The 20,167-nt window shown below is 48.5% G+C and overlaps 1 protein-coding gene and 1 non-coding gene across 5 annotated transcripts in view; one reads left to right on the top strand and one right to left on the bottom strand.

Annotated features, from left to right (window-relative positions):
* ITGAL (integrin subunit alpha L) overlaps positions 1-13,580 on the bottom strand; it is a 49,921-nt gene extending 36,341 nt beyond the window's left edge. For 2 of the 4 annotated variants that reach the window (XM_032243200.1, XM_032243201.1), the window contains exons 1-9: positions 13,340-13,580; positions 11,887-11,989; positions 10,324-10,418; positions 10,144-10,211; positions 6,325-6,442; positions 6,072-6,202; positions 3,802-3,947; positions 1,441-1,573; positions 1,128-1,278 (exon numbers count right to left, since the gene is read on the bottom strand). In XM_032243200.1, the coding sequence (XP_032099091.1) occupies positions 1,128-1,278; positions 1,441-1,573; positions 3,802-3,947; positions 6,072-6,202; positions 6,325-6,442; positions 10,144-10,211; positions 10,324-10,418; positions 11,887-11,989; positions 13,340-13,400 (1,006 nt within the window). In that variant the 5' untranslated portion in view covers positions 13,401-13,580. Of the gene's footprint in view, positions 1-1,127; positions 1,279-1,440; positions 1,574-3,801; positions 3,948-6,071; positions 6,203-6,324; positions 6,443-10,143; positions 10,212-10,323; positions 10,419-11,886; positions 11,990-12,072; positions 12,244-13,339 lie in introns of all 4 variants that reach the window. The other 2 variants (XM_032243202.1, XM_032243203.1) reach the window with 2 other exon arrangements.
* On the top strand, positions 2,206-2,267 carry LOC116526766. The gene has a single exon (XR_004258267.1). It is a non-coding gene; the product is annotated as a U7 small nuclear RNA (small nuclear RNA).
* Positions 13,581-20,167: the final 6,587 nt, after the last annotated feature.

The following is a 20,167-nucleotide window of genomic DNA, read 5'->3' as shown; positions in this document are numbered from 1 at the left end:
GTGAAAGAAAAGAAAAAAAAGAAAAGAAAGAGAAGAAAAGAGAAGAGGAAGGAAAGGAAGGGAAAGGAGAGGAGGGGAGGAGAGGGGGAAAGGGAGGGGAGGGGAGGGGAGGGGAAGAGGATGGAGGAGGGGAGGAGAAGGAGGGGGGAAGGAAGGGAGGGAGGGAGGAAAGAAGGAAGGGAGGGAAAGAAAGATCACAGAGGCTGCTCCCAAATGGCCCTCTCCTAAATTCCTCCTAGAGGTCTGTTTTATTTGGGCAAGCCCTTAGTACAGGGTCAGATACTCAGTAAGTGCTTACTATTCTTTGTGTTTCTAATATGATGTCCCAGGAGAGTTTTCTTTTTTTTTTTTTTTTTTTTGAGACAAAATCTCCCTTTGTCGCCCAAGCTGGAGGTTACTGGCACGTTTCGGCTGACTGCAACCTCCAGCTCCCGAGTTCAAGTGATTCTCCTGCCTCAGCCTTCCGAGTAGCTGGGATTACAGGCACGCACCACCACGCCCGGCGAATTTGTGTATTTTCAGTAGAGACCGTTTCACCATGTTGGCCAGGATGGTCTCGAAACTCCTGACATCAGGTGATCTGCCCACCTCAGCCTCTCAAAGTGCTGGGATTACAGGCATGAGCCACCACGGCCTGCTTTTTTTTTTTTGGAATGGAGTCTCCCTCTGCCAACCAGGCTGGTGTGCAGTGGCATGATCTCGGCTTACTTCGGCCTCTGCCTCCTGGGTTCAAGCAATTCTTGTGCCTCAGCCTCCTGAGAGGCTGGGATTACAGGCACATATCACCACACCTGGCTATTTTTTGTATTTTTAGTATAGATGCAATTTCGCCTTGTTGCCCAGGCTGGTCTCTCTCTTTTTTTTTTAAAGACAGGGTTTCATCATGTTGGCCAGGCTGGTCTTGAACTCCTGACCTCAGGTGATCCACCCACCTTGGCCTCCCAAAGTGCTGAGATTACAGGCGTGAGCCACCACACTGGTCTCAAATTCCTGAGCTCAATCAATCCATCTGCCTCGGCCTCCCAAGGTGCTGGGAATACAGCCGTGAGCCACCGAGCACCGGCTTGATGTCCCAGGGGAATTTCTGTATGCACCTCCCGACCCCTCTCCCAGGGCCTGCCACTCACCCTCAATGACATAGATCTTCTTCTGCAGCTCAGTGAATAAATCTTTCAGCTTCTCAAATGTGTCCAGAATCTTCACAAACTCTCCCGCAGGTTTTGAGGCAAATTTGTGGAGTGTCTCCTGACTCTCCTTGGTCTGAAAATTCTTTCCAATCTGTGAGGGAGTGGAGAGTGAGGAGCTGGCATTCCTCCAAACCTCAGTCCAGTTTCCTATGATGTTCACAAGAGCCTGGCCCCAGGGAGAAAGGGATCTGGGGTTCGGGAAGAGGAGAGGGAAGGCGAGATGCACTAAGAAGCCGGGGCCCGGGGCCCATACCCCAATGATGTAGCGGATGATGTCTTTGGCTGCATCGATGTTGCCATTGTCGGTGGCTTCCCCGTCTGTGATGATGATGAGCACTTTGGTGGCATCTGGCCGAGCCCCCAGCTCCTCCCGGAACACCTCTTTCCTATGTCCAGGAAAGGAGGAGGTGAGAGACTCCCTCAAACCAGGGCCTGAGGTCTCCTTCCCCACCTGCTCATCAAGTCACCGCTGTACTGGTTATGAAAAAGGCCTTCCCGCCTCTCCCAGGCCGGGATTCCAAGCCTGCAGCGGTCACCTCTGAACCTTCTTGCTGCCATCCCTCTCCCTCTGGACCAGTGATCCTCACACTGCAGCCTGGGCAGCCCAGAGGGTGTCCCAGCCAGAGCCCATGGTCAGGAGAACGAGGCTTTGTGAGGAATGACTCTGGCCTTCCTACCATCCCTTGCAACCACATGGCCACTGCTCTTCAATCAGTTATAGATGTTGATCCAGGTGAGAATTCAATGAGGAAGAGAGCGTCCCATAGCTGAAGAAAACTGGAGAGTCACTCTTCCAGAGCAAGCTTTCCCTGCACCTCCTTGGCCTTCCCATGGTTCCCAGGCTGCCTGCGGATCTTTACTGTAGCAGTGAACCTAGTGAATTACCGTGACTTTTTTCTCTGTCACTTTCCCCCCTAAATCGTGAGTTCCTCAAGGAAAGGATCATGTTGGATTTGTTGCTATGTCTCTGGCTCCCGGTACAGAGGAGGTGCTTGTGCATGTGAGATGAAGGGAGAACTAGTGTTACAGCTCTTTTAGAATTTGTCTAGCAGGCGTTCTGTTTCTTGCTGAAAATCCTCCCCACCCCAAAAATAAAAATAATAAAAAAATAATAATAAAGAAGGGAGAACTAACACCAGATGGGCCAAGGCTAAAAATTTCTGCCTTGGGAGTTCCAGACAAGCCTGGGTGACACAGCGAGACCCCAACTCTACAAAGATGAAAACAATTAGCCAGGTGTGGTGATATGTGATTATATGCTAACTACTCAGGAGCATGAGGCAGGAGGATTGCTTGAGCCCAGGAGTTTGAGACTGCAGTGAGCTAGGATCATGCCACTACACTCCAGTCTTGAGTGTAAAAAAAAGAAAAAGGAAATCCCTGCCTTGCCCACAGCCTACCTTTGAGCAAGTTGGGTTGGGCATAGCTCTGACTGCAATAGCAACGCAGGGTGAACCATCTCACCCACGAACACCTGCTATCAAGACCTCTGGTTCCTTCTTGGATGCAAAATGCTTCTCCAGTCTCCATCCACACACACGGGCCTATCTCAGGTCCTGTTCGTGGATTTCCACTCTGGTTTACACAACCGTTATCTCTCATCTGGACTTTTCAGTAACCTCATAACTGGTCCCATTGCTTCCACCGCCCTTGCGCCCTCTACAGTCTAATATCCACCCTGCAGCCAGAGGGATCTTTTAAAAAACGTAAATCAGATCATCACTCCTCTACTCAAAACCTCTAATGACTTCTCATCTTACTTAGAGGAGGCCAAAGCCCTCACTATGGCCTCCACGTCACTAACCCATCCAACCCTCAGGATCTCCCTGACCTCATCACCTACTATGTTCCCCTCTCACTTATTTCTCTCCAGCCACACTGGTGTCCTGGTTCTTCTTTTTAAATTAAAAAAAAAATTTTTTTTTAGAGATAGGGTCTTGCTCCGTTGCCCAGGCTGTAGTACAACAGTGTGATCATAGCTTACTGCAGCTTCGAACTCCTGGGCTCAGGGGCCAGGCGTGGTGACTCACACCTGTAATCCCAGAATTTTGGGAGGCTGAGGCGGGTGGATCAACTCAGGTCAAGGGTTTGAGACCAGACTGGCCAACATGGGAAAACCCTATCTCTACTAAAAATACAAAAAAACTAGCCAGGCATGGTGGCACAGGCCTGTAATTCCAGCTACTTGGGAGGCTGAGGCAGGAGAATGGCTGGAACCTGAGAAGTGGAGGTTGCAGTGAGCTGAGATGGTGCCATTGCACTCCAGCCTGGGCAACAAGAGCAAAACAAAACTCCATCTCAAAACAACAACAACAAAAAAAAACCAAATAAATAAACAAACAAAAAATCTTGGGCCCAAGAGATCCTCTGGCCTCAGCTTCCCAAAGCACTAGGATTACAGATCACGCACCTGGCTTAGACTTTCTCTTTTGGATTTAGTTAGTACAAAGTGGACTTCTGTTACGTACAACCAAAAGAAGCTGCAGTAAAATTGTTCCACTTTAATTCAGACAATAAACTGCCCCTTGCTGTACCTACCTACTGAGTTCCCATGCCCTACAGCTAGAAGGAGTTAGGTAACCGAGAATGCGCTCTCCTGCAAAAGGGAACTCACGCGACATAGTTGATGGCACCGAAGGTGTTGGTCAACAGCAACATGTGCTCTACATGCCTCAGTAGAGCGTCAGGGTCCTTCTGTTTAGCGTAATCTAAGAAATTAAATTCCGTTTTGTAGCTTGTGGAAAATTGAACAGCGGCAAACTAGAAAAGGAAGGAAGAAATGATAGGCAGTTACATATCTCTTTCCATTTATCTGTTCCAAACTCTACTTTTTTTTTTTTTTTTTTTTTTTTGAGATGGAGTTTTGCTCTTGTTGCCCAGGCTGGAGTACAGTGGCGCGATCTCAGCTCACTGCAACCTCCACCTCCTGGGTTCCAGCGATTCTCATGCTTCAGCCTCCCAAGTAGCTGGGATTATGGGCACATGCCACCATGCCTGGCTAATTTTTTTGTATTTTTAGTACAGACGGGGTTTCACCGTGTTGGCTAGGCTGGTGTCGAACTCCTGACCTCAGGTGATCCACCTGCCTTGGCCTCCCAAAGTGCTGGGATTACCGGTTTGAGCCACCACGCCCGGCCCCAAACTCTGCTTCTTCTTTTTCAAGTCCCTACTGGGTCTTGTTCTGCCTCCCAGGCTGGAGTGCAGGGGCGAAGTCATAGCTCACTGCAGCCTCAGCCCCCCAGGCTCAAGCCATCCTCCCACCTCGGCCTCTGAAGTAGCTGGGACTACAGGCACCACACCAAGCTGACTTTTGTATTTTTAGACCACATGGACCTATGGAAAGCTCCTAAGTTCACGTGTTAAAATTCCAAGAGGGCTTTTTACCTTCCCCTCAACCATCTCCTCCCTTTGGAAATTCCCAGTTGTCAGAGAAGAGATTCTGGCTGGCCTAGCTTCAGTCAGGTGTTCACCCCGGCCCAGCCAACTGCCATCATGCTTGGCTAGTTTTTATTTTTTGTAGAGACAGGGTCTTGCTATGTTGCCCAGGCTGGTCTCAAACTCCTGGCTTCAAGTGATCCTCCTGGCTCAGCCTCCCAAAGTGCTGGGATTACAGGAGTTAGCCACTGTGCCTGGCTCAATCTCTTCTTAGGCAGGACCTGGGCAACCCAACTCCACATCGGTCCCTCAGATGATTCTTTTGAAAATGAGGCAATGTAAGAATAAGCACAGAAATAGAATGAAATAAACCTCTGCTCCCTCACGTAATACTGTGTACCTAGCTCCTGTTTTCTGGGTCTGCCTATGTCATTGACAGGGATGGGATTTGGTAGCCATATTTCTGCTGAGTGACCTGGCTTAACTAGACACAGTTGGCTGGGCCGGGGTGAGCACCTGACTGAAGCTAGGCCAGCCAGAATCTCTTCTCTGACAACTGGGAATTTCCAAAGGGAGGAGTTGGTTGAGGGGAAGGTAAAAAGTCCTCTTGGAATTTTAACACATGAACTTAGGAGCTTTCCATAGGTCCATCTGGTCTAAAAGCGCTAAGGGAGCCAGTGTACAGAGACTGGGAAAAGAGAAGAAGGAAGCTAAGACGCAAAAGGAAACAGAAATGAGAACTAGCCGGACACAGTGGCTCATGCCTGTAATCCCAGCACTTTGGGAGGCCAGGGCAGGAGGATATTTTGAGAAATCCAGGAGTTTGAAACCAGTTTGGGCAACACAGTGATACACCATCTCTACAGAAAATTTAAAAATTAAACCGGGCACCGTGGTGCACATGTGTAGGAAGGATCATTTGAGGATCATTTGAGCCCAGGAGTTTAAGGCTACAGTGGGCTATGATTGTGCCACTGTATTCCAGCCCTGGGGACACAGTAAGACCTTGTCTCAAAAAGAAAAAAAGACCAGGCGCGGTGGCTCACATCTATAATCCCAACACTAAGGGAGGCCAAGGTGGGCGGATCACCTGAAGTCAGGAGTTCGAGCGAGACCAGCCTGGCCAACATGATGAAACCCCATCTCTACTAAAAATACAAAAATCAGCTGGGTGTGGTGGCAGGTGCCTGTAATCCCAGCTACTCAGGAGGCTGAGGCAGGGAGAATCGCTTGAACCCGGGAGGCGGAGGTTTCAGTGAGTCAAGATCACGCCATTGCACTCCAGCCTGGGCAACAAGAGCGAAACTCTGTCTAAAAAAAAAAGGAAATAAGAACTAGAGAGCCTGCTAGAACTTTCTACTCCCTGGTTCTCGTTCCTTCTGTAGGCCCAGTTGTAGCCATGCCCATAGGTTCTGAGGATACCACATACTAAAATTTCCTTTCATGGTTTAAGCCAGTTCAGGTAGGCATCTATTGCCTGCAACCAAGAATCCTAACTAACATTTTTACCTGGTAGGAAGTGTTGCTGAGTTTCTTCATCACATCCTTCATGAATTCCAGAATTTTTTGAAATTCATCCGGCTGCAAGCTCCCCGAACCATCAAACAGAAATACGAGGTCAACGTTGCCCTTGATACATTCTGCAGAGGTCAGACACAAGAGACCCAGGGAAGCGCCTCTGGTGTTTGACCCGTCCATGCCGGTTCTCTCTAGGAGCAGCCACTTGGAGGTATTTTTACCCACTGAGTCCCCAGCTCCTTACCCTGAAAACCAGGGCGCCCCTGCAACACGGGACCCTGCAGATTCTGGTGGAAGAGGTAACACAGGCCACTCAGATAGGTGTTCTGGTCACATATTCGAGACAGCCCAGGGTCACAGGCCTGAAGGAAGCAAAGGCCACAGATTTGGGTCTCCCATTGGTTATGTGTCTTTTGGGCACCGTCAACCAAGAATAAGAACGTTCGGAGTCCTCGTCCTCCCTCACTCCCTCTATCCAATTGGCTACCAAGGGAAAGAATGTCCATCTCCACAGTCACTAGTGTCTGTCCCTCCCATCCTGCCAATCCTGCCATGCTCACTGCCTGGAGGATAAACTCTAGCTCCTTAGCTGGGCTTACGTTGCACACAACCCCACACTTACAGGCCCATCTTCTCCTAGGCCCAACTTCCCTTTCTGTGCTTCAGCCAAATCGAATTATCAAGATTCCCAGAATACACAGTGTCTTTCTTTCTTTCCTTTTTCCTTGTTTTGTTTGTTTTCTTTCTTTTTTCTTTTCTTTCTCCCTTCCCCTTCCTTCCTTCTTTCCTTTTCCTTTTTTTTTTTGAGACAGAGTCTTGCTCTGTTGCCCAGACCAGAGTGCGTCTTGGTGTGATCTTGGCTCACTGCAACCTCCACTTCCCAGGTTCAATCAAGTGATTCACCTGCCTCAGCCTCGTGAGTAGCTGGGACTACAGGTGCCTGACACCACGCCCGGCTAATTTTTGTATTTTTTTTTTTTTTTGAGACGGGGTTTCGCTCTTGTTACCCAGGCTGGAGTGCAATGGCGCGATCTCGGCTCACCGCAACCTCCGCCTCCTGGGTTCAGGCAATTCTCCTGCCTCAGCCTCCTGAGTAGCTGGGATTACAGGCACGCGCCACCATGCCCAGCTAATTTTTTGTAGTTTTAGTAGAGACGGGGTTTCACCATGTTGACCAGGATGGTCTCGATCTCTTGACCTCGTGATCCACCCGCCTCGGCCTCCCAAAGTGCTGGGATTACAGGCTTGAGCCACCGCGCCCGGCAATTTTTGTATTTTTAATACAGATGGGGTTTCACCATATTGGCCAGGCTGATCTCGAACTCCTGACCTCATGATCCACCTGCCTTTGCCTCCCAAATTGCTGGGATTACAGGCATGAGCCATCTCGCCCAGTTCATCTGTTCGTCCATCTGTCCTTCCTTCCTTTCATTTTTCTCTTTTTTCTTCTTCCTTCCTTTTTCTTTCTTCCTCTCTCCTCCTCTCCCCTTCCTTCCTTCATTCTTTCCTTCCTTCCTTCCCTCCTCTTTCTCTCTCTTCTTTCTCTCTTTTCTTCCTTCCTTCCTCTCACTCCCTTTTCCTCCCTCCTTCCCTCCTTCCTTCCCTCCCTCCCTCCCTCCTTCTACCTTCCCTCCTTCCTTCCTCTCTCTCTTGGTTTCACTCCCATAACCCAGGCTGGAATGCAGTGGCACAATCAGGGCTCACTGCAGCTTCAACTTCCTGGGCTCAGGTGATTCTCTCACCTCAGCCCCCAAATAGCAGGGACTACAGACACACGCCACCATGTCTGGCTAATGTTTTTTCATAAAGAGGGGGTTTTGCCAAGTTGCCCAGGCCAGTCTTAAGCTCCTGGGCTCAAGTAATCCACCTGCCTCAGCCTCCCAGTCATTTCTTTCATTTACCACTCTTTCCTGCCAAACTGCAATTTCTTCAAAGTCTGGGCTTGTATCATGATCTTTTTTTTGTTGTTTTTGTTTTTGTTTTTTTTAGACATAGGCCTTGCTCTGTCTCCCTGGCTTGGGGTGTAGTTGTGTGATCATAGCTCACTGCAGCCTTGAACTCCTGCCCTCAATTGATCCTGCCAAGTAGCTGGGACAACACTTGTGTGCCACCATGCCCAGCTAATTAAAAAATATTTTTTTTTTTGTAGGGACAGGGTTGCCCAGGCTGGTCTTGAACCTCTGGCCCCAAGCAATCCTCCAGCTTTGGCTTCCCAAAGTGCTGGAATTACAGGTGTGAGCTGCTGGCCCAGCCTCATCAACTTTGTATCTCACTCCCCTCCTTCCCCCATCAGAACCTCACCCAATGCCTGGCATATAATAGTAGCTAAATAAACAGGCTGTACTTAAATACTGGATCAGTATTCAGTCAGTCTTCCATCTCTCACACAGAAGGATGCTAGCTGGGATAAACGGGAAAGAGCCATGAACTTGGAATCAAACAAGAATTTTATTCAAACCCTGACTCAAGTCTTTTAACCCCTTTGGTCCTGTTTCCTTGTGTGCGAAATGTGTACCCTGATCCCTATCTCACCTGAGTGTCTTGAGGGTTAATGGTGGTGCATGCCTGTAGTCCCAGCTACTTGGGAGGCTGAGGCAGGAGAATCACTTAAACCTGGGAGGTGGAGGTTGTGGTGAGCTGAGATGGAGCCATTGCACTCCAGCCTGGGCAACAAGAGTGAGACTCCATCTCAAAAAAAAAAAAAAAGATAAAATGTGAGTGCGGTGGCTCACACCTATAATCCCAGCACTTTGGGAGACTGAGGCAGGTGGATCACTTGAGGTCAGTAGTTCGAGACCAGCCTGACCAACACGGCAAAAACCCATCTCCACTAAAAATACAAAAATTAGCCAGGCATGGTGGCATGTGCCTGTAATCTCAGCTACTCTGGAGGCTAAGGCAGGAGAATCGATTGAACCCACAGGGCGGGGGTTGCAGTGAGCTGAGATTATGCCATTGCACTCCAGCCTAGGTGACAAGAGTGAAATTCTGTACCCCCCCAAAGAAAGGAGTGTTTTGGGCCGGGCGCAGTGGCTCAAGCCTGTAATCCCAGCACCTTGGGAGGCCGAGGTGGGTGGATCATGAGGTCAAGAGATCGAGACCATCCCGGTCAACATGGTGAAACCCCGTCTCTACTAAAAATACAAAAATTAGCTGGGCATGGTGGCGCACGCCTGTAATCCCAGCTACTCGGGAGGCTGAGGCAGGAGAATTGCTTGAACCCAGGAGACGGAGGTTGCGGTGAGCCGAGATCGCGCCATTGCACTCCAGCCTGGGTAACAAGAGCGAAACTCCGTCTCAAAAAAAAAAAAAAAAAAAAAAAAAAGGAGTGTTTCGTAATGCTTCACAATATCTGCCATATAAGCATATTATTTTCTTAATATTTTCCTTTAAATTTTTGTTTAACTTCAGCCTCTTCCTATGCAATATGATCTAGAATATTATAAATTTGATGTGCTTGGCATATATTTTTTCTAACAAGCCATTAAAGCCATATAAAGAAACATATAACTATGAAAACATCAAAAGCTTGTATGCCACTAAAAATCATATTGCATATCAATGATCATAGATATTTCATATTTGGAAGAAAAGTGACATAAATTCTTGAAAATAGCTGACTACTAGGTGTAGTGGCTCACACCTGTAATCCCAGCACTTTGGGAGGCTGAGGCAGGAGGATTTCCCGAGCTCAGGAGTTCTGGACCAGTCTGGGGCAATGTGGTGACACTCTATCTCTACAAAAAATATGAAAATTAGCTGGGCGTGGTAGCATGCACCTGTAGTCCCAGCTAATTGGTAGGCTGAGGGGGGAGGATTACCTGAGCCCAGGGAGGTTGAGGCTGCAATGAGCTGTGATCACACCACTACACTCCAGCCTGGGCAATAGAATCAAATCTCGTTTCAAAAAATAAAAAAAAGCTAGCTCATCATTGGTTCTCAATAAACACTAATTGACTCTGACCTTCTGTGGAAACTTTTATCCACATTCCTCCTCTTTTCATCTCTCATTCCTGGAATGAGCTTCACCGGCTCTGATAACGCCACTGCGCAAAATTCTTACCAAAATGCTTCCACCTGTGGGGTCTGTTGCCAAGGTCATTCCCAAGTACTTGGAGGTATAGTTGGAACCTGTAGGCACCAGAAGGTTGCTCTGGAGGAGCTCAAGCAATCTAGGTGGGCTGGGGCCAGCCTCAGTTTCCCCAAGATCCCATTCCTCCCAGCTCACTCGCCAGTTACTCACCTCTCAGGCTGACTGGCAGGCAGTGTCCTGTGTCTGGCTGGCACTGATAGAGGCTTCCTGTGCTGTTCCCTTCCCCTGGAGCTCCCACGAAGACCCTGGTGAGAAATCTCACCTGTGAGAGGGAGTGGCCTAGATCTGTACCCATCCACTCCTGCCCGCTAAGGAGGTTCAGGTCTCCCGCTGCATTTCTCCAAGCACTGCAGCCATTCCACTTCAAGAAGGTGCCTCTAGGCCAGGTGCAGTGACTCATGCCTGTAATCCCAGCACTTTGGGAGGCTGAGACGGGCGGATCACCTGAGGTCAGGAGTTCGAGACTAGCCTGACCAACATGGAGAAACTCTGTCCCTATTAAAAACACAAAATTAAGGCCGGGCGCGGTGGCTCACGCCTGTAATCCCAGCACTTTGGGAGGCCGAGGCAGGTGGATCACGAGGTCAAGAGATCGAAACCATCCTGGTCAACATGGTGAAACCCCGTCTCTACTAAAAATACAAAAAATTAGCTGGGCATGGTGGCGCGTGCCTGTAATCCCAGCTACTCAGGAGGCTGAGGCAGGAGAATTGCTTGAACCCAGGAGGCGGAGGTTGCAGTGAGCCGAGATCGTGCCATTGCACTCCAGCCTGGGTAACAAGAGTGAAACTCCATCTCAGAAAAAGAAAAAAAAAAAAAAAAGAAGGTGCCTCTGATCTGGCAGCAATGGCTCATGCCTGTAATCCAGAACTTTGGGAGGCCCGGGGTGCGTGGATCAACTGAGGTCTGGAGTTCGAGACCAGCCTGGCCAACATGGTGAAACCCCGTCTCTACTAATAATGCAAATATTAGTCAGGTGTGGTGGCGGGCACCTGTAACCCCAGCTACACAGGAGGCTGAGGCAGGAGAATAGCTTGAAGTCCATAGGTGGAGATTGCAGTGAGCCAAGATGGAGCCGTTGCACTCCAGCCTGGCCGACAAGAGCAAAATCTGTCTCAAAAAAAAAAAAAAAGAAAGAAAAGAAAAGAAAAGAAAAAGAAAAAGAAGGTGCTTCCGTCCTCACCTCTTCCCTACAGAATCCCAGAGAAAGAATTCCAAATACCAGAGCCCTAAAAAGTTAAGGTTCCTTTGCATTTAGTCTCTGAGGCCCAGAGACTGATCCGCCAGAATGTCTCATGACAGGTTCTTTCATTCAGTCCTTAATTCAAAAGCCATTCATGGCTTACCTACTGAGTGCCGGACGGTGGGGTATTTAAGAAGGGTTAGGAAGCGACAACAAACCCCTGGCTTCCAGGCACTCGCAGCCGTAAGGGACCAAGGGGCCGACAGGAACCTACTGGGCGATGCAAACTGTTTGGGGCTGGGATCTTTCCCTGTTCGACACTTCCATGGCCCCCTGCTCGCCCCTAACCGTCTTTTTGATCCCTCATTCCTGTCTCCGAGGATTCCCACGACAGGCTCTTCCAGACGGGAACCCCTGGATAGCTGCCCCGTGCCACTGACTGGCCCAGGAGATGGTCAGGGAGGCGGCCACCGCCTCGGGGTCTGCCCCAGGGCGGGCATCGCGGGGAGGACTTGGGGATCACAGCTCACCCGTTTCCGACCTGCAAGACGCGGTATCCAAAATGCCTCCCGGCGCGCGGTGGGGAGAAGCACTGCGCGCCCCGCACGTCCAGGTTGTAGCTCGAGGTCGGAGCTGAGGAAGGCAAGAGGGGTCATATACTACCCAGTGATCCCCGCCCCTGCATGTGCCCGGCAGGTGGCCAACCCCAAGCCCACCTGGCTCTCACTCCCCAGACCGCCCGCACCGAGTGGGCGGAGCGGACCCGCGCTCTGCGCTTCCCCTCCAGGGCGTTGACTTCAGGGAATATGGAAGGAGAGACTCCCAGCCCCCCAGAGCTCTGAAAGCTCTTCCCAGGGCCTGAGGACACAACTTCCCGTTTGGCCTCTCTGCAAAGAAGGAAAGATGAGAAGAAGTCAGAGGTCCCAGAAAGAGGAGCAGATCCGAGGGGCCCTGAGGCAGAGGGTGGCCAAGTTCCCAGGAGGAGGCCAAGATGGGGATGCCCCAGGGCCGGGTGCGCCTCCACCACCCACTTCTGCGGTCATGGGGCCCATGCGCCCCTTCCCATATTCTCAGATTCTAGCTCCCTTGATCCCTGGGGAGCTGCCTCCCCACTCCCAAGCCCCACGGGCCAGTCTTTCAAGCACCTGTAGATTTCCCAGCCCCCTTCCCCTTCATGCGGACTGCCTAGGCGCCCAGGCATACCCAGGCTGTCCTTTCTGCCCTGTTTTCTCTCCCGGCATGGAGTTTAGTTCAGAGCATCCTAGGATGTCAGGGAGGCCGGGCCTTCATTTGTTTAGATGAAGCGACTGAGGCTGGAAAGGGGGAAAGGACTTGCCTAAAACGCACAGGGGTGGCACCACCGGCAGCACCACGGATGGCCCAGAGCCCAGCACTCCCCACCCAGCTCTACCTACTCATTAACTATCTGCCTTTTGTTTGTTGTTTAAGAGACAAGGTCTCACTCTGTCCCTCAGGCTGGAGTGCATTGGCACGATCTTGGCTCACTGAAACCTCCACCTTCTGGGTTCAAATGGTTCTCGTGCCTCAGCCTCCTGAGTCGCAGGGATTATAGGCATGTGACACTACACCCATCTAATTTTATTGTATTTTTATTAGAGACGAAGTTTTACCATGTTGGCAAGGCTGGTCTCAAATTCCTGATCTCAGGTGATCCACCCACTTTGGCCTCCCAAAGCGCTGGGATTACCGGCGTGAGCCACCAGGCCCAGCCCCATCTGCCTTTTTAAAGACCCCACTGCCCCTTCTTATGACTCCTTCTCTGTCTTTGCCTCTACCCCTTGTCTATTTGTTTCTTTTACTTCCCCACTCCCCAGTTTCTCCTTCCAAGATCCCAGGGCCCCATACCCCTAAGACCAAGACCACTTTTAGGGGGCAGCTCCTTGTTAAGTCCAGCTCCACCAAGCCCTGCAGTTTCTCTGGTCACAGACACATGTTCCATCCCCTGCCTCCTCCCTTGCCTACCAAAGAAAAAGAACCCAGACAGCAGCGCCATGACCATCACGATGATGCAGGAATCCTTCATTCTTCCAGCACTGGAGGGACCTGTGGCTCCAGGGGCAGCCTCAGGAGGCCCTTGGGATTTGCTGGCAACCTAGACAGGGTAAAAGAGGAAAATGATCATGCCCTTTGGCCTCTTACAGTGGTACTTTCTCACAGAAGCACCAGGCTGGTGACACTCTTGGGCGGGGAGGGAGGCGCGCCTGTAGGGGTTGTGAAACCGCAGGGCTTCAGGGAGGAAGTGTAAGCAGGTTAGACACATTTCCTGTGGCTGCTTGCATTTTCACATCATCTAAAAGCTGACAGCATGGTGGGGAGATGACTGTCTTCACTGCTGTCACGGTCTCTCACTAACACCCCAGCTAAGGACTCTGTAAAGCTCAGCAGAGGACCGTGCCAATAAACCGTGGCAAAATTACAATGGAATGCTATGCAGCAGTGAAAAACAATGAGGGAAGGAACAGTAAAATGTGTGGGGGGGGGGCGGAAGTGACATAGCTTTCTCTTGACCTTGAAAGATGCACATGAACTACTATTAAAGAAAAGAGCAGGTTACAGAATGGTGTATTTAGTAACTCATTTTGCTTCTAAAAGGTAAAATCTAAAGAATTGGAGGCCAGGTGCAGTGGCTCAATGGCCGTAATCCCAGCACTTTGGGACTTCAGGAGGTGTAGGTGAGAGGATCACTTGAAGCCAGGAATCAAGACCAACCTTGGCAACAAAGCAAAACCTGGTCTTTAAAAAAAAATTTTTTTTTAATTCTTTAAAATAAATTGGAGGCCAGGTGAGGTGGCTCACGCCTGTAATCCCAGCACTTTGGGAGGCCAAGGTGGGTGGATCACCTGAGGTCAGGAGTTCAAGACCAGCCTGGCCAACATGGTGAAACCCCATCTCTACTAAAAAAAAAAAAAAAGATTTTTTTAAAAATTGGAGAAAATATTTGCAAATCATATCTCTAATAAGCGATTTGTCTCCAGAATACATACACACACACACACATATATATTACATATATTTTTTTAGACAGAGTCTCACTCTATTGCCAAGCTGGAGTGCAGTGGTGCGATCTTGGCTCACTGCAAACTCTGCCTCCCGAGTTCAAGCAATTCTTCTGCCTCAGCCTCCCGTGTAGCTAGAATTACAGGTGTGTACCACCATGCCTGGCTAATTTTTGTATATTTAGTAGATATGGGGTTTCACCATGTTGACCAAGCTGGTCTTGATCTCCTGACCTGTGATCCGCTCACCTCGGCCTCCCAAAGTGCTGGGATTACAGGCTTGAGCCACTGTGCCTGGACACCAGAATATATTAAAAAAAAATTTTTTTTTTGAGACGGAGTTTCACTCTTGTTACCCAGGCTGGAGTGCAATGGTGAGATCTCGGTTCACCACAACCTCCGCCTCCTGGGTTCAAGCAATTCTCCTGCCTCAGCCTCCTGAGCAGCTGGGACTACAGGCATGCACCACCATGCCCAGCTAAATTTTGTGGGTTTTGTAGAGATGGTGTTTCACCATGTTGACCAGGATGGTCTCGATCTCTTGACCTCATGATCCACCCGCCTCGGCCTCCCAAAGTGCTGGGATTATAGGCGTGAGCCACTGTGCCCGGCCTAAAAACTCTTATAATTCAGCAATAAAAAGACAAATGACCAATATTTTGTTTTGTTTTGTTTTGTTTTAAATTTTTTGAGACAAGGTCTTGTTCTGTCACCCAAGCTGGAGTGCAGTGGCGCGATCACATATCACAGCAACCTTGAACTCCCAGAGTCAACCAATCCTCCCACCTCTGCCTCCTAAGTCGCTGGAACCACAGGTGTGTGCCACCATGCCTGGCTAGTTTTTATGTTTTGAGGTAGTTTCTCACTGTGTTGCCCAGGCTGATCTCAAAATCCTATGCTCAAATAATCCTCCTGCCTTGGCCTCCCAAAGTGCTGGGATTACAGGTGTGAGCCACTGTGCCCAGCTTATTTTTATTTATTTTTATTTTAGGCTAGTCAAGTGAAGTAGTGGGAGTGGAGAAGGAACAAAGATATTGGTAACTGGTTGTGTTCAATTAGAATTGTGTTCAATTAGTTTTAGATGGCCGGGCTTGGTGGCTCACGCCTGTAATCCCAGCACTCTGGGAGGCAGAGGCAGGTGGATCACCTGAGGTCAGGAGTTTGAGACCAGCCTGGCCAACATGGTGAAACTGTCCCTACTAAAAATACAAAAATTAGCCACCGATGGGGGCGCATGCCTGTAATCCCAGCTACTCAGGAGGCTGAAGCAGGAGAATCGCTTGAACCCAGAAGACAGAGATTGCAGTGATCCAAGATCTCGCCATTGTGCTCCAGCCTGGGTGACAGAGCAAGACTCCATCTCAAAGAAAAAAAAATTGGTTTTAAACATCACTGCACTCAAACCAACCTACCTAAGTTTCTAAATGAGCAAAGGGGTTGAGTAGACATTTCTCCAAAGATGATATGTAAATGGCCAACATGCACATGAAATGATACTTAACATTATTAGTCATTAGAGAAATGCAAATCAAAACCACAATGAGATCTACTCTGTACACCTACTAGGATGGCTAGAGTTTAAAACAAAGGAAATAAGCATTGGTGAAGATGTGAAGAAACTGGAACCCTGGTACACATTGCTGACAGAAATATAAAATGGTGTGGCTGCCGGGCCAGACACCTTGACAGTTCTTTTTTATTTTTAATTTTTTTGAGACAAGGTCAGGCCCGGCGCGGTGGCTCAAGCCTGTAATCCCAGCACTTTGGGAGGCCGAGGCGGGTGGATCACGAGGTCAAGAGATCAAGACCATCCTGGTCAACATGGTGAAACCCCGTCTCTACTAAAAATACAAAAAATTAGCTGGGCATGGTGGTGCGTGCCTGTAATCCCAGCGACTCAGGAGGCTGAGGCAGGAGAATTGCCTGAACCCAGGAGGCGGAGGTTGCGGTGAGCCGAGATCGCGCCATTGCACTCTAGCCTGGGTAACAAGAGTGAAACTCCGTCTCAGAAAAAAAAAAAAAAAAAAAAAAAGAGACAAGGTCTCACTCTGGTCCAGGCTGGAGTGCAGTGGTGTGATCTCGGCTCACTGCAGCCTCAACTTCATGGGCTCGAGTCGTTCCCCCACCTCAGCCTCCTGAGTAGCTGGGACTACAGGTGCAGGGCACCATGACTGACTAATTTTGTATTTTTTTGTAGAGATGGGGGTCTCACTACCTTGCCCAGGCTGATCTTGAATTCCTGAGCTCAATTGATTTGCCTACCTCAGCCTCCCGAATTGTTGGGATTGCACGCGTGAGCCACTATACTCAGCCCAACAGTTCTTTAGAAAAGTTACATAGGCTGGGCGTGGTGGCTCATGCTTGTAATTCCAGCACTTTTGGGAGGCTGAGGTCACCTGAGGTCAGGAGTTTGAGACCTGAGGTCACCTGAGATCGGGAGTTCGAAACCAGCCTGGCCAATATGGCAAAACACCATCTCTACTAAAAGTACAAAAATTAGCCAGGTGTGGTGGTGCGTGCCTGTAATCCCAGCTACTCAAGAGGCTGAGGGGAGAGAATTGCTTGAATCTGGGAGGCAGAGGTTGCAGTGAGCCAAGATCACACCACTGTACTCCAGCTTGGGCGACAGAGTGAGACTCTGTCTCAGGGAAAAAAAAAATTGAACGTAGAGTTACCATGTGACCCAGAAGTTATCCTAGATATATACCCAAAAGAATTGAAATCATATGTTCGTACAAAAACTTATACATGAATGACCATAGCAGTATGAATAATGATTCATACTAGCCCCAGACTGGAAGCAATCCACACGTTCATCAACTGACAAACGGATAAACAAAATAGGGTATAGCCATATAATGCAATATTATTCGCCTGTAAAAAAGAATCAGACCGGGTGTGGTGGTTCACACTTGTAGTCCCAGCACTTTGGGAGGCCAAGGCAGGCAAATCAGCTGAGGTCAGGAGTTCGAGACCAGCTTTACTGACATGGTAAAGCCCCCTCTCTACTAAAAACACAAAAATTAGCTGGGGGTGGTGATGCACACCTATAATTCTAGCTACTCAGGAGGCTGAGGCAGGAGAATCACTTGAACCTGGGAGATGGAGGTTGGAGGCGGAGGTTGCAGTGAGCGGAGAACACGCCACTGCACTCCAGCCTGGGTGACGAAGTGAGTCTCCATCTCAAAAAAAAAAAAAAATATATATATATATATATATACACATATGTAGTACTGGTAGATGCTACAATATGAGTAAGCCTTGAAAATACACTTAGTGAAAAAAGCCAGCAAAAAAAGTCTCATATGGTCTGACTCCATTAAGTGAAATATCCAGAACAGGCAAATCCAGAGAGACAGAAAGCAGATTAGTGTTTGCGGGAGATGGGGGAAATGGAGACTAGGGATCCACTACTAATGGGCATCGGGTTTCGTTTCAGGTGATGAAATGTTCTGGAAATAGACCGTGGTAATGATTGCACAATTTTGTAAATATGTTTTAAAACCACTGAATTCTACACTTTTTTTTTTTTTTTTTTTGAGACAGGGTCTCATTTTTTAGTTTTTGAGATAGGGTCACCCAGGCTGGAGTGCAGTGGTGCGATCATGGCTCACTGCAGCCTTGACTTCCATGGCTCAAGCAATCCTCCCACCTCAGCCTCCCAAATAGCTGGAACTACAGGTGTGTGCCACCACAGCTGGCTAATTTTTGTATTTTTTGTAGAGATAGGGTTTCGCTGTGTTGGCTAGGCTGGTCTCAAACTCCTGGGCTCAATCGATCCTCTGTCCTTAGCCTCCCAAAGTGCTGGGATTACAGGTGTCAGCCACCATGCCTAGTGAATTGTATACTTCAGAATGGTGAGTTTTATGGTATGTGAATTGTATCTCAATAAAAAATAAAAATGAAATTATATATGTATGTATATATATTTGTTAAATTGGAAAGGATATACAACCATACTCTAAACAGTGGTTAGTTCTGCAGAATGAAGTTTATATATTTCCATATAGTCTGCAGGTATTTTTACAGTGAGGATGTATAACTTTACCATTAAAAAAAATTAAACTACCATTAAAAAACATAGGCCAGATGTGGTGGCTCACACCTGTAATCCCAGGAGTTTGGGAGGCTGAGGCAGGCGGATCACCTTAAGTCAGGAGTTCAAGACCAGCCTGGTCAACATGGTGAAACCCATGTCTACTGAAAATACAAAAAAATTAGCTGAACATGGTGGTGGGCAGTTGTAATCCCAGCTACTCTGGAGGCTGAGGCAGGAGAATCCCTTGAACCCAGGAGGTGGAGGTTGCAGTGAACCGAGATCATGCCATTGCACTCCAGCCTGGTGGACAAGAGCGAGACTGAGTCTTAAAAAAAATAATAAAAAATAAAAACATTGGCCGGTCACAGTAGCTTATGCCTATAATCCCAGCACTTTCAGAGGTCAAGGTGGGAGGATTGCTTAAGCTCAGGAGTTTGAGACTAGCCTGGGCAACTTAGCAAGAACTCATGTCTACTAAAAACAAAAACAAAAACAAAAAATTAGCCAAATATGCTGGTGCACCCCTGTAGTCCTAGCTCCTTGGGAAACTGAGGTGGGAGGACTGCTTGAGCCCAGGAGGTGGAGGCTGCAGTGAGCTATGATCATGCCACTGCACTGCAGCCTGGGTGACAGAGTGATATCCTGTCTTTATACACAGACAAAAACATAAAAATATTTAAAACACAACAGAGTGAAGGAACTATATTCTTTTATAAGAAATTGAGAAGGCTCTTCAGGTTCTTTCTGTGCTATGAAGAAATCCTGTTCAACCTGCAAAGATGTCACTGGCCTGAGGAAACCTTTTCAGAGAGATTATCTATCATCTCTGCTGTCCTCAGCTGGACCGGAACAAGCTGGCTTGTGGTAATTAAAAGAAATTACATAGTCTTTTGAAAATTCAGTTAAGATCAGATAATTCAGGCTGATTTTTTTGATTCTCTGTTGAGCAGTTCCAACTTACTTCCAACCAAATTCTTTTTTGTTCTGACATTACAAAGAGAGTATATATTTTAAATTCAAACACTGTGGAAGTGTATAAAGAAGGATGAGCATTGTTTTAATGTCCACCCCCCCATCCCTAAATCCTAGGAGGAATCACTGTTAACAATTGAAGCCTTTGGGCAGTCGAAGTGGCTCATAGCTGTAATCCTAGCACTTTGACACGCTGAGGTGGGTGGATCACGAGGTGAGGAGTTCGAGACCAGCCTGGCCAACATGGTGAAACCCCATCTCTACTAAAAACACAAAAAAATAGCCGGGTGTGGTAGCAGGCACCTGTAATCCTAGCTACTTAGGAGGCTGAGGCAGAAGAATCGCTTGAACCTGGGAGGCCGAGGTTACAGTGAGCCAAGACCACACCATTACACTCCAGCCTGGGCAACAGAGCGAGACTGCATCTTAAAAAAAAAAAAATTGGGCTGGGCGCGGTGGCTCACGCCTGTAATCCCAGCACTTTGGGAGGCTGAGGCGGGCAGATCATGAGGTCAAGAGATTGAGACCATCCTGGTCAACACGGTGAAACCCCATCTCTACTAAAAATACAAAAAATTAGCTGGGCGTGGTGGTGCGTGCCTGTAGACCCAGCTACTCAGGAGGCTGAGGCAGGAGAATGGCTTGAACCCAGGAGACGGAGGTTGCGGTGAGCCGAGATCACACCATTGCATTCCAGCCTGGGTAACAAGAGTGAAACGCCGACTCAAAAAAAAAAAAAAAAAAAAATTGAAGCCATATATTTTTTATGAACAACAACAAAAA

Source organism: Sapajus apella, unplaced genomic scaffold (genome assembly GCF_009761245.1).
Source record: "Sapajus apella isolate SASKATOON/1434 unplaced genomic scaffold, GSC_monkey_1.0 scaffold51, whole genome shotgun sequence".
NCBI classification, from domain to species: domain Eukaryota; kingdom Metazoa; phylum Chordata; class Mammalia; order Primates; family Cebidae; genus Sapajus; species Sapajus apella.
This window is presented reverse-complemented; position numbering and strand designations above follow the sequence as displayed.